Raw genomic sequence first — 14,034 nt, 5'->3', positions numbered from 1 at the left:
GGAAGCAGGCTCCCTGCTGAGCAGAAAGCCCGATGTGGGACTCGATCCCAGGACCCTGGGATCATGACCTGAGCTGAAGGCAGAGGCTTTAACCGACAGAGCCACCCAGGCGCCCCGAGATAATGATGTATCTTAAGTGTTCAAAAAACTCCCAGATTCCCCATGTGTGACATATCACAGCTATTGCTTCACAACGACTGGAGCCCTAGAATCGTTAAGAGACTCAGAATGGTTCTAAGCCCCTCTTTCTCATCGAGCACTCCCTGGCTATGCGCTCAGTACATGGGAGGAGAGCTTTCAGACTTACCTGAGACTTGAAGTAGGTTTCCTGGGGGGTGGCAAGAACGTCTGCAGAGGCAATGTCTAAATGCATGAGCGTCTGCCGGAAAGAAGGCCGGTTGCGAGGTTTACTCTGCCTACAAGTTAAAAAAGACAGCTTGTGCATTGCAGAGGGTGTGTCCGGGAGCACAGAGATTTTATTCTACTTTATGGAAAACATGTTTGGCTCCACGCATGGCTTTATCTCAGGCCGCGTGCACGTACTGAAGAGCAAAAGGAAAATGTAACCAGGAGGTACCTGTAATGATAAATGGAATCTCCAGGATCGGTGGCCTGTTTGATAAGAACAGACCCTGAGGACTCGTCAAGTCATTTTCTAAGGCCATCATTTACTAAGGGCTACTTGTTTCAGGATACACCAAGTTCTTTATTTATCAATGACTCCAAGTCTGCCAGGCTTTAACCAGGTGATTCAGTCTAAATCCATACTGGAGACTTCCCTGAGGTTTCAGAGAAATTTTAAATGTGGTTTTGAGGAAGAAGGTCAGAGAGAATCTTGGGAGAAAGAGATTTCTTACCATGTCTGTTTCATAAGGATTTTGAATCCATCGGGGCAAGTGGAAGGAACTGGAAGGTGCAGGCTATTGCTTCCAACACCCCAAATAATGGCTGAAGAGTCGACATCTTTGTAAGGAATCTCTCCTGTCAGCAGCTCCCAAAGCACCACTCCAAAAGACCTACAGTAGTGCAGGAATAGGCACCAAAGACAATGCAGGAAGACCGGTTTGTACGTTAGTTCTTTATTCATGTTTAATCAAGTATATCCCCAGTTCCAAAATTCTAAGACTTCCACAAGAAGAACAGAAACAGCCAGGAAAACTCTGGAAAAGAAACTCAATGGGGGTAACCAACACTGCTTGATACTAAGACATATCCTAAGGCTTCGGTAACTAACTCTGGTGTGTGAGTGGACAGCCAGACAAATGGAAGGGAACAGAAATCCATAAATGGGCCAGATACATACAGGACTTGAGTATATGATGGAAGTGGCATCCCAAACCAGCGTGGGAGCACTGACGAGTCAGTACATGCTGTTGAGACAACTGGGGGGAAAATTAAATCCATGGCTCATCTCACACCAAGATACATTCCAAATGAATCAAAAATTCAAATGTGAAAAGAAAAAATGAAACCATAAGCTCCTGAAAGAACACATGGGAAATTTTTTTCTTTTTACTAATCTTAGAGTGGTGAAAGCTTTCTAGTTATGAAATCCAGAAGACACAAATGGAGAGATTGATCAGTTAAATTGCATTAAAAAAAAAAAAAAGGAAAATCCAGCAGGGAGGAGGAATTCCACCATAAACAAAGTAACAAAATGTGAAAAGTACCCATAATTCATATACCCAAAAGGCTAATCTCCTTAATATACAAAATACTCTAATAAATTGATAGGGATTAAGATCAGAGAGCTTAGTAAAGGATCAGAATATTTCACAAATAAGAAATTACAAATGGTTTATGAAAATATGAAAAAGTACAACCTAACTTATAATTATTAGAAGGGGAACACACATTAAAACTGTACCCATGACACCATGTGTTACCTAGATGATTGGCAAAAATCCAGAAAGTGAGCACATTTTGTTGGTGAGACTGAGAAAACACAATTCTGTTGGGAACATAATTGGTATAATCCCAAAGGAGGACACGTTGGTGATAATTACCCAAATTACAAACGATCCCACATTTCTCCTTTATCTTACTCTGGTATTACATGTAATTTTAACATATGCTATTATTTCGGTTTTAAGCCTAAAAGTTATATTAGTAGCCAGTTTTAAGGATGGAAGAAAAGTGACCACAGGGAAATATGCTATTAATAGTAAAGATTCATAATCTCAAAGGAAAAGATGATAAGGATTTTAAAAAGGCCAAAAAGTAAATAAGCATAGCTCATTGGGGATGTTTACTAAAAGGGCAAACAGCCCTATTATATACTTCAAATAGCTCTAAAGCACATAACCATATCCCAGCAAAGTACTCACTGATATGTTGAGGGTCTGAGGCACCAAAACTAGGTAAACTTTGTTCACTGTATTTAAGAAGGTAAGAATTATGTAATATATGTCCCAAAGATTTCTATGCTAAATGCTTATTTGAAGTAAACTTCCCATTTTCCAGAAAGTTCAGCATATTCTGTGAAGCCCTCCCACATGGCTGAATTACTAAATAGACATTCACCCTAATTCCTCTCTCAATCCTTCTCACCACATTCATCATGATACTGGGTAGGGACTCAGACAACAGGAGCCTGAAATCAACCATCAGTGAGTAACACTAAAGAATATTTTGGGAAAGCAGAAGTGCCAGAGGAGGAGAGGACTCGGGGAGGGGGGAGGGTGCAGTGGGAAAGGCTTTCTCGTCGGGACAGATGGCACTGCTCACCATATATCGACTTTCTCAGAGACGGGTTCGTTGCGTATGACCTCTGGCGCCATCCACGCCACTGTACCGGCGAAGGACATCTTGGTGCTTTTGTCACTGAGTTCCTTAGATGTGCCAAAATCTGAAATCTTTACCGCATCTGTGTGAGTCACCAAAACACTTTAAAAAGAAATAAAGAGAACATCCAAATCATTAGTACTAATACAAATCATGACTGTAACTGGCAACTTCGTGTGCTGCCTCCTACCTTGTAGAATTCAGCCTGTGGGTTCCAGTATCATGGGGGCGGTAGGTCTAGGCTAGACAGAGCATCATTCACACACTTGAGGTCGCACAGCACGGCAGGCTTTCTCTGTCTGGTCTCATCCTGCCTCCACCACTTGCTAACTCTGTGACCACTGCCAAGTTCACCTGATTCTCCTAAGCCAGTTTTCTCGTCATAAGATGGAGAAAACTCAGGTTCCAGTAACTTACCCACAATTCAAGCATGCAGAAAACTGCACACTGTGTATATATATTTTCTCATCTATTATCAAGCAAACTCATTTTATTCATCTGAGGCTCATTATAGAGTACTGTCCTAGACTTTGCTTGGTGAGTGAGGCAATGTACTATGTTACCTTTCTGAAATCCTCCAAGAGTTTTCGATGCGGAATCATGGGCCTATAAAAATGGACTTGTGGAATTTTCATTTGAATTAAAGGATATAAGAGACATAAAACACCCATGCTCAAAAAATACTGGTTTCTACCCTTGTCAGTCTCAGACAAACCACTAAGAAAAACACTTCTTTTAAAACACGGTTTAAATGATGGCCAACTAAAATCACACATGGGACCATGACACTAGGGATTTTTACATTAAAAGGCTAGTAAGTATGCTGGGATTCCACCAGTGTTGATAAGGAAAAACTGGAATAAATTTAGGCTTACATAGATTTCACACAAGTCATGTTTGTCTTTTCATGGTATATATCTGAATTGTGGCCTGGGGAAAATTGCTTTTCTAGCCTTAAAGATGAATACAATCTGGTACCAGTCGAATCCGGAATAAACTGGACTGAATTCACTTGATATAACCTGTTTGGAACTTTAGAATGTTAATGAGTTAGGGTTTCAGAGGCTTAATGATAGAGACCTATTCTTCACAAGAAGGGGGCTTGATATTCAGAGTATCAGAATTGAGGTGGCTAGAAAACAAAAAACTTCTCAATCTCTCTCCTCCCTTCTCTGAACCAGGGACTTCACAGCTGCCCCCCTCCCTGCCAGTGTCACACGGCTCTCTAGTTACCCAATGGCTCTGCTTACAACTGTTCTAGAATACCTTCCTCCATGTCTGACCCCCGGTTTTGCCCCTGATATGTAGAATGTACATACTTTGAGGGAATGGGCATGGGGAGAGACTAGAGGGCGCATGAGGTTAGAACTTGTATAAAGTCTTCTCTGAGACAAAGCTGGGGTCACCCGGCCCAAGATTTAATGTGGGTAATGACATCTGTCTTTAAAGCAAGCCAGACTGATCTTTGTCTTCTCAAAGTCAGCTTGGAACCCAGAGAGGCCAAGGCTGCCGGAAGTTCAAGGGAGTACTGATAACAGAGGGAAAGTCTCACTGCGTAACTTATCACCCTAATCTTTAAATGACAGGAGCTAGAGAAAGTAGCATGTGATTTTATACATTCTAAAACTTCCTGACTTCTTCCTCTACAGTTAATTCTTAAGGGGAACAAGGTGGTTAGGAAGGAGACCATTCAAAGAGGTCTGTGGCAAGTGTTTCATGTCTTTTGTGTGTACGTAGTGGATGACGAAAGCAACAGGTTGTGTCTCAATGTGAGCAGATGGAATGAAGACTATAATAAAGTTTATTTGCAAGTAAAGCAAGGAGGGGGCTGTTCAGGGAGCTAACAACTATGGTAAGCACGGCAGAGAACAAGGGTGAGAAACAAGAGCTGCTTGAAAGTTTATAATCAAGACTGATTTTTATCTCCCGTGGACAGGAGGCAGAAACCACTGCGAATATTTCCAGTAGGAAGCAGTCGGGGGCTTCAGGTCTCAAAGTTCTGGGCTCAAGCCCTAGCACCAGGACTTTGGGCTCTGAGCCCTCATTCTTCTTTTTCTTTTCCTTCTTTTTTAGAAAGGGAGAAGGGGAGAGTGGGGCAGAGAAAGAGAGAGAATCACAAGCAGGCTCCATGCCCAGCTTACCCCAAGATCATGACCTGGGCCGAAATCAAGAGTCAAATGCTTATTAACCAACTGAGCCACCCAGGTGTCCCTCGTGTCTCTTATATAAAATAAGAAGGGTGATGCTTGTTGCAACTATCCCCATACAATTTTTGCCAACATCAAAGAAGATGTGATAATGGGTATTTTTAAAAATACAATAAACCATGAAAGCACTATAGAGACCTGTTTTTGAAAAAAGATTAATTCCTCTCTGCTTCTCTAAACCAAACTGTGGTGAGAAATAATAAATAATAAATAATAATAAAATAATACATAAAAATGATAATAATAAATAATAAAATTAAATTAAAAAATAAAATAAAAATAAAATGATAATTAAAAATGCTTAAAAACAGGAGCTGCAATGAAATACACCATTTTATCAATTCCTTTCTTCCCTTGATATGGTTTAGGGACGTGAATAAGCACTCCTCTTAAAAGTGGTTATTGACAAGGGCACCTGGGTGGCTCAGTGGGTTAAAGTCTCTGCTTTCGGCTCAGGTCATGATCCCAGGGTCCTGGGATCGAGCCCTGCATCGGGCTCTCTGCTCAGCAGGGAGTCTGCTTCCTCCTCTCTCTCTGCCTGCCTCTCTGCCTACTTGTGATCTCTGTCTGTCAAATAAATAAATAAAATCCTTAAAAAAAAAAAAGTTAAAAAAAAAAGTGGTTATTGACAGCCAAAGAATCATTTTGATAACAGATCACTAGAAACAACCCTGCTTCTCTTAAATAGCCAGCTTATATTATCTTATGGCACCGTGAGCCTTGTGACTATTTCCTTCTTTGCTTAGACTCTTTGAAGGTCAAAGCCAAAATCTACAGTCCACCTCTAACAACTGTACAGTCTTTCGTGAGCAAGCTTTAGTTCTAACGTTCATATTTTCTCTTTGCCTCAGTCTCTTACTCATGCATTTTTAGCCTATTTTCTGAAACTCAGTTTTTAACACAAATCAAGCCTTCAAGGTGGGAAAGCGTGGCATTAATTATCTGGGATGATCAAGAGTGAACACTTTAGTTAATAATGAACCTTGTTTTACAGCTGCACAACTAAAAAGCAACACAAAGGGAAAACTCATGTCAGGTGCTTGGAGCTGTCTGCTGTATAGGTGAGTAAGTTGGTCAATGAGAATCCAAAACACACGCAAACAGAATTACCCATTGAGCCGATTTAAACTCAACTGCAAGTATGTGTGAAAAACTCAACCAGGCTTGATAAAATTCCCTTATTTCAAAGCACTAAAACAAAGTGGCTGAAAAATGAACTCCCAAACTCACTTAGGTGATTTGAGATCACGATGAATAATTTTATGGAGGTGCAGATAGTTCATCCCACTTGCAATTCCCGTGGACCAGTCCACTAGCAATCGCGGTGTGATCTTTCTGCCGGCTCGCAAAACCTCGTAGAGCTGTCCGTGGGCACAGTACTCCATGATGATGCAGTAACAGGGGGCCTGAGTACAAACACCCCTTTCAAGAAAACACAAATATGTTTATAAATTCACATATACATACAAATGTACCTGTATACATATTTATATCTATTTTACATATTTATATTTTAAGAATATTTAGTGAATTTAATAATTTTAAGAATATTTAATAAATTTAATGATTAAGACCAGTTCTCTACCAAAATAATATTGGCATAATAAGGCATAACCTTTCCTGATTCTTCAATTACCATTAAAACCCCTCTAGTCTACAAACTTCTCTATTATGCATACAGACAATTTTAGTTCATTTTGGTCACTCCAGATTATCTCTGTGTTGTGTTGTACCAGTGCTTCTCTATGGGGCCATTTCATTTTGGGACAAACAGCATGTTTCCTGAGATTTGTATAGGCCAGGTACTGTGTTGTGTTAGATCGTTAAGAATAACTGAAATATATTCCTTTTAAAATTAAATAAAAGGTTCTATATATAAGGTAGGGAAAGAGAGAATCCAAATAAAATACTTCTATTTTTATATTAATTGTTGAATTTTAAATTATCAATTTTAAGATAACTAGAATGAGGACCAAAAAAGAGTCAATTTTCTGTATTATATAGTCTTTGAAAAACATTACTGTTTAGAATAAAAACAGTATCATACAATGTAACATATTTCTACATGGCCTTTATTCCCATCAATTCCTACATCTTCCCCAAAGTCTTTCCTGATGATTCCAGTCCATGAAGATCTTTCTCGTCCCTAAATTCCTGTGCTACAGCCATTCGTTTTTTATACACAATTTTCCTCTCCCTACGTAGACCATAGATAGGATCCTTGAAGGGAAAGGTCTTCAGGTTCTTATCTCTCTACCAGGAGGCCGAGAAGTTCACAGCAAATCCTTGACAAATATTTCTTAGCTTCACCTTAACTTTCTTTGCACAAACGTGCGCAGGGAAGAAGGGAACTAACATGGAAGAACTTCTTCTGTCTGGAAGGTTCCATGCTTATTTAATTGTCTGATTTAATCTTCTCCAACCATTGCACAATACATCTTCCATTTTTACAGGTGAGGCTCAGAGAGGGAAAGTGACCTGTCCTCGATGATACACCTGTGACAGAGCTTGGATTCAAATCCAGTCTAACTTCAAAGCCTATGCTCTTTCCACTCACTATGCTACACTGCCCTCCCTTTGTGCTTTGTAACTCCTGCATACACAAGCAGGTTGGGGATTCCTGTATCAACATTACCCTAGAAAAGTGACAATAATTAACTCTACACTTCTGTTCTGAAGATGAGAAAAGAGGACAATTATCGCATGCAATTCTCGGTATCCCATCTCTTAATAGTATGTATGCCTTCTTTCAAAACTTTCTAGAGGAGCTGAGAGTATTCTGTCCACAAGATGCCTGTCTAAAGTCCTCAGCCAGCTACAAACTCGTGTCTTCTCTCTTAGGCAGCTGTAAGCGATGAGACAATGAAGTGGCCATAGCTTGCAACCAGGGGAAAGTTCCAGAACGACAGCAGGATATGAAGAAGTAAATTAGTCTTCATTCTCCCTGCCATGACACACTTGTCAAATGCCACAGAGTTATTCCTATTACTCTCCTATCATTTTCCAAGCTACCCAGAATTCTCATCTTCATTTCTAATGAAAAATTTTTTTTCAAGTTTCTGTTACTTGACTCTTAGGAGAACTTGGCGGAGCCCAGATAGACCACAACCGTAATCAGACAATTTAATTTTCATTACAGGAAAACAAAGAATAGGCGGGGATAATGTGATGTGCTTAAGAATATCAAAATAAATATTGGCTTGAAGCTACCCAGCATCCTAGTCAACCATGTTTTAACTTGTCGCAAACAGGCAGAAAGGGGTAAGAGTGATATGTTATGTGCTTTTCATCTTTCCTGACTGATGAATGAGAAGCAATCATGCCATCAACCTTGTACTATGTATGACAAGGCTTCTCAGTGGCTATAAATAGCAGCTCTCTAATGACTTCTAATTGCTACCTTTTCTTCCCCTTGGCACCCAATTCCATTAGGAACAGTCAGATTAGGTCTTCCTAAAAGATTGCTTTCAAAAAATTGGAAGGAAAAAAAATACAGAATTCTTTTCTTTCGCTTCCCCTTCTGTACATGGTTCTTACTTCGAAGGAAGCTGAAAGCACAGCAATGAGTATCCAGAGAGACATACTAAAATCTAATCATGCCTTCGTATCTTCCAGACGGTCCTGAATGATTCATTGGCCAAGCAACACATGGCACAGATGGTTGCAAACACAACACTGCACAATGCCTCAAGAGCATGCGGTAATGAACCAGGGACACAGTCTCACTATTGTTTTCCATGTAGAGGTAAAGACTATTCAAGCATCTTCAGCCTAAAAAGTGGGGCACCGGCATGGCCATACGTGTCCAAAATGTAGAATCCGCACGTATAGGTAGGAGGGTCAGGAGAATGAGGTACAGAAAACGTTGCAAGGAAAAAAGAGAAAGCAAAAGAAAGGAAGGAAAAACCAAGCTTCTCACAGAACACATCTCTCCCTTTAGTTACCCAGGACAACCTGCTGGAAAGACATCGTGCGTGGGACAGATAGCCCAGCCCACGTCAGGAGGCCAGAAAGCCACACCAATCTGTAGAATATTAAGTGTCTCAAACTCAGCGTCCTAGTGATTGAAGCTTGAAAGTTTTTCAACAGAAGTTAAGTGAGAGACCCTTTCTTCCATCTAGGATGTAGCATACTAGAAGGGATGATTTTCTTGCTGAAATAAGAGGAAGGAAAGGAGTCTCTTGTGAGTCTGTCTGCTTAAAAATAATCCTTCTGTTGTCTTTGGAAATGTATCATCTTTGGAAAGAGTATAATTAGTCTCTCTAGCATTTCATTTTCGCCTCACATCCTCCTGGCCCTAACAGAGCAACAAAGGATGAAATCACTAGGGCAACCAAAGCTCTCTCCCATGCCTACTGTATGCATGTCCCTTCCACAAGGTGATGTGTCCAAGCACTCCATTTAGTGTCCCAGATGGATGCTTATCTCCTTTTCCACATCTCTTTCCCTTTCCATAAAGGGGTCATGTTTGGGAATCAAGACTCAGCATCAAGCTCATTTAAACCCATTGTACAAAATCCATACCCAAGATTTCTATTCCTTAGGAGGAGTGTGATCCCAATGAAAAATGATCCCATGACATGTTTACCTTTATAATGAGAGTTTTATCATGAGAAGATCCCTCTTGGGGGCTGGGAGAAGTTCCTCCTACTTTCAGGAAAGGGGGGGGGTGTTGTAAATTATTCCACTTTCAGCGGTAGCCTCATCAGTCATACTATTTTCTGGGACTGAACTACATATATCAAACATACCAAGAAGCTCTAGTTTCTAGCTGTCATTCCACCTAAAGACTAGCTTTCCTATTCTTCACCTTCCCTCCTGTAAAGCCACTCATCATTCGTTAGTTTCAGGCTGGGGCAGAATTTGAAGGCTGGCAAGAGAATGTGAAGCCTGGCAAGGGACAGGTAGAGGCAGAAGACATTACACATATTTAGGGCTCAACACTGCCAGCTTTGAGGATTGCCACAAATGTACCTTTGTGCCTTGCCTTCTGCTAGTGATCCCCGCCGTATTATGAAAATAGTCTGACCTAGAAAGATATGTTCATACACTCTTGAAAACAACTACCTTGTGGCATAAACATAGCATATAACTTACTCTCATCAGTAATTCAACTGTCATTAGACTTAGAAAGCTGAGTATTTGACATTACTTGAAAAGGGATCACTGAGACAGGGAGAAACTTTTTCAGGGTGCCCTCTTAGTACAAGTTCATATTTAAAAAGGGAGACTAATAGAAACTAATACAAAAAAATACCTCTCAGTTACACAGAGACTAATTGTTCTATGATCACTTCAGATATCAGCTTTGTTTTCTTAACTGAACTTTTGGATGGGCAGGTTATCTCAGAGTGACCTCCATCATCCCACTGATAAATGAGGTTGAGTCATCAGATATGATTGCTTGGTAAGAACCCATCGTCCCACCGCAAAAAAAAAAAAAAAAAAAAAAAAAAGCATCATTCCCTCTCTGTCCCATGTACACCCTTTCCGGGTAGGCTGAGCTCTGGCATAAAGAACTATCAGATTATATGATCCTTAAAGACATGACTTTCATTTAATCATTTTTTGGTGTCTTCCCAAAATACCTAGCACAGTACTAAGTCTATAGTCATTCAAGACAGGAACTCATTAGTAGAAATTGGGAGAAAGAAAATCTATTTCTTAAAAAAAAAGAAAAGAAGAAGAAGAAGATGCCTTGACCTACTTGAAAGCGATGATGTTAGGGTGCTTCAACTTCCTCAAATGCTTGATATCCGTCTCATTCTGTTCTCTCACTTTCTTGATGGCCACTTCCTCCGCTCGGAACTTGCCCAAGAAGACAGCTCCTTGGGCTCCACTACCCAGCCACTGCAGCTCTGAGATCTCCTCAAATGGCACTTCCCAAGTATCTAGGCATACAAGCGAGAAACAAACTTAGAGAGATCTCTGAATTTGCTCAGGGACGGTTCTACAAGGCCACTCCAAAGGTACCAACTTCAGCATCACCCAGAATGATCTCTACCCTTGGACTCTCACCTGTAACTCTCCAAAAGATATAACCTTCCTATGGGTCTTGATACAATAGATCATATATTCTCATGTATTACTTTGTATCATTTTTAAAAAAAGATTTTATTTGAGAGAGAGAGAAAGAGTGAGAGAGAGCATGAGAAGGGGGAGAGGGTCAGAGGGAGAAGCAGACTCCCCGCTGAGCTGGGAGCCCTACGTGGGATGTGGGGCTCCATCCTGGGACTCTGGGATCATGACCTGAGCCGAAGGCAGAAGCTTAACTGACCGAGCCACCCAGGTGCCCCAATTTGTATCAATTTTTAGCCAATGAAATCAAGCATATCAGAGACCTCCACTATACTCTCCTCCAAACAAAACATATCTTGACATTCCCACAGCCCACCTCCTCACTTTAAGCTTGCATGTTCAATCCACTTATCTGTCTCTATACCACTATCCCTACCCCATCACCCATTGTAAGTCAGTGTAGTTTTAGCCCTCTTTGAATTTCTACTGCAGATGTTCAGTTAATCCTTCCTGGATGAATTGTCAATAATACTCTCCCAAGGGCCTAATTATGCATAAAATTTATATTAATATTTACCTTTTATTGAGCACCTACTATGTGCCGGACACTAGCATAAAATCTTTATATATCTCATGTGTTGATCCTTTCAACAATCTTGGAAGTTGGGTCTTATTATGGTTATTTATAGATGAGAAAACTGAGACACGGAGATTAGGTGACTCTCCCAAGGTCGTATAGCTGGTAAGTGGCAGAACTGGGCCCGGACTCAAGAACTGGCTGATACCAGGGCCAGTGCTTTCCCCACTATACCACATTGCCTCCCATGAAGTAAATGTGAGGGTCATTAGCCATGATAGATTTACTCAGACAGATGCAGTAATTTCAAGTTTCTCTTTCTTAGAATTTGATTTTCTTTGCACCAAAAAGGTAACAGGAGTCATTTCTAAGTGGTCACATTATTGATGATTCATATTATGCTCTTTATCCTTTCCTGAACTTTTTTTTTTACCGTGAGCTTGCATAAAAAGCTTGCACTTTTATAAGGAATAAAATTTTAAATAAAATACTTCAAAAACCCAATCAAAACGTGCTTTAATCTCGTGGAACTTAAAAGGGAGAATATGATCCATTGACCCTTCTCCTTGTCCCCCTTTTTATCAGCAAACTGTCACTACACTGGTAAGAAATAAACATCAAAGAACGAGGCGTCCCATGGAGTGAGGAGAGGATGATGACAATGTTAAAGGTTATGGGGGATTTCTGTTAGATCACCAGTCACTGAAAGGTCACTGTTTGCAGAATACTGAACAAGGTAGTGTTGAGTCAGCTTTGAAGATATTCTGGTCTTGAAAGCAAATCAGCTCCCATCTACTACGGTGATGAAGAGCAGAAAGAAGTCATCAGTACCTAGAAGGGAACCACATTTCCCTCATCTCTCATTTTCTCAAGCTGGAGAGAAAATAAATCCTGTAGATTCTTTGTAAAATGTGGCTTCTCATTATAGCAGTTAAAACATGACCTTCCAGAAAGGATGCTATAGAGCAGAACAAACGATAGTGAGGGTGTTTGAGAGCACAGGTATTTAACCCATTCTTCTGTATCTGCTCTATGGAAATTAGATAGATGCTACATAAAAACAAATTTCTCTGAACTACAAGTAGCTCACAAACATGAAATTGCCAAATAAACAAATGAAACCAAGTGAGATGCAGGAGGAAAGAGTGAGTTATGGGCTTGACTGCTTTGAGGATCTTTCTGGCTTCAAATGACTGACAAGTATGAAGTGTTTCACACAGTCCCACCGTCATCCCCACAGGCTTATCTGTGCAGAACCCACAGGACCCAGATATCGATGGCATACTCGCAGAGGGTTTTACCTGTGAGGTGTCCAGTGAAGAACTAGACACAGTGTCACTTTGGCCATTCTGGGCCAAAGAAAGCACTATTACTGGATTCTGGGGCAAGCAAATCCTGGGCAATATTTTTCTGAAAAACTTATAAAAGCCCAAGTTAGCTTAATTTTTCATATGATAACTACTAAAATTAGGCCTCTTTGAGTGTTTTTTTCCCCTATTTACTCAATCTTTATTTACTGTTAAATGTTAGAAACACCAGCAAGTATTAGGGGAAAAAAACCCAAAATATTTAATCTGCAACCCCTTTCCATATTCAGTTTTCATCTTCTCTTCCACTCTTTGCTCGTATGTATGCACCTTAATAGAAGTTGTAGCTGACACATAACCTTTTCTACTTTTCTCATGTATTGTGTGTTCCCCATGTATATACAGATCTCATATAAGCTTTAGTAGTGGCCTACGGTACCCGTTGACCTTTTCCGTACTTGTGTTTCCATCTTTTTGTTTGCTGGTTCAGATTTGATACTTTTTTCTTTCTTTATACAATTTCCTCAGGCTCAGTTCTTAGGTTAGAGTGCCATTTCCTGGCTTTTGCTATACCTTCTAACTTGCCACCCAAAAGGGCTTCGCTAGTTTTTGCTGATAGCAGTAATGAATGAGTGTGTCCCTTTTGCTGTAACTTTGCCAGCAATGAATACTGTCAATAGTCTTTTCGGTTCTAAGTTATTTAGGTGTAAATAATGTTTTATAAATTTGCTCTACTTCATTCATTCACTCATTCATTCATTTAGATTTATTTATTTGAGACAGACAATGCACACGGGGCAGAGGCAGAGGGAGAGGAAGAGAAACCCAAGCAGCCTCCTCACCAAGCAGGGAGTCCAATGTGGGGTTCAAACTCCCAACACAGAGATCACAACCTGAGCTGAAACCAAGAGACAGACCCTCAACTGACTGCACGACCTAGGCGCCCCAAGTTTGCACCACTTTAATTGCCAGGGATGTAGAATATTTTCTCCACATTTGTTTAATGCTCACATCCATGTTGCATGGATTGTCACATTTCTGCCTTGTGCATTTATCTGTTAGGGGGTCTCACAGTTCTCATAAATGTGAAGGAGTTTTTCTATTTCTTTGATACCTATGAAGAGAATTTTTTTAAAAGACT

The 14,034-nt window shown here is 40.3% G+C and overlaps 1 protein-coding gene across 1 annotated transcript in view; it reads right to left on the bottom strand.

Moving 5' to 3' along the window:
* The window catches only part of MAP3K13 (mitogen-activated protein kinase kinase kinase 13), a 129,550-nt gene that overhangs the window by 22,486 nt on the left and 93,030 nt on the right, over nucleotides 1–14,034 (bottom strand). Inside the window, exons 3-7 of the mRNA XM_080809237.1 lie at nucleotides 10,699–10,882; nucleotides 6,222–6,413; nucleotides 2,728–2,886; nucleotides 858–1,016; nucleotides 308–416 (exon numbers count right to left, since the gene is read on the bottom strand). Coding sequence (XP_080665363.1) covers nucleotides 308–416; nucleotides 858–1,016; nucleotides 2,728–2,886; nucleotides 6,222–6,413; nucleotides 10,699–10,882 — 803 coding nt within the window. The remainder of the gene's footprint in view (nucleotides 1–307; nucleotides 417–857; nucleotides 1,017–2,727; nucleotides 2,887–6,221; nucleotides 6,414–10,698; nucleotides 10,883–14,034) is intronic.

The sequence above is a fragment of the Martes martes genome (assembly GCF_963455335.1).
Source record: "Martes martes genome assembly, chromosome: 1".
NCBI lineage: Eukaryota > Metazoa > Chordata > Mammalia > Carnivora > Mustelidae > Martes > Martes martes.
Note: the sequence above shows the minus strand (reverse complement) of the source record. Positions and strands in the feature narration are given on the sequence as shown.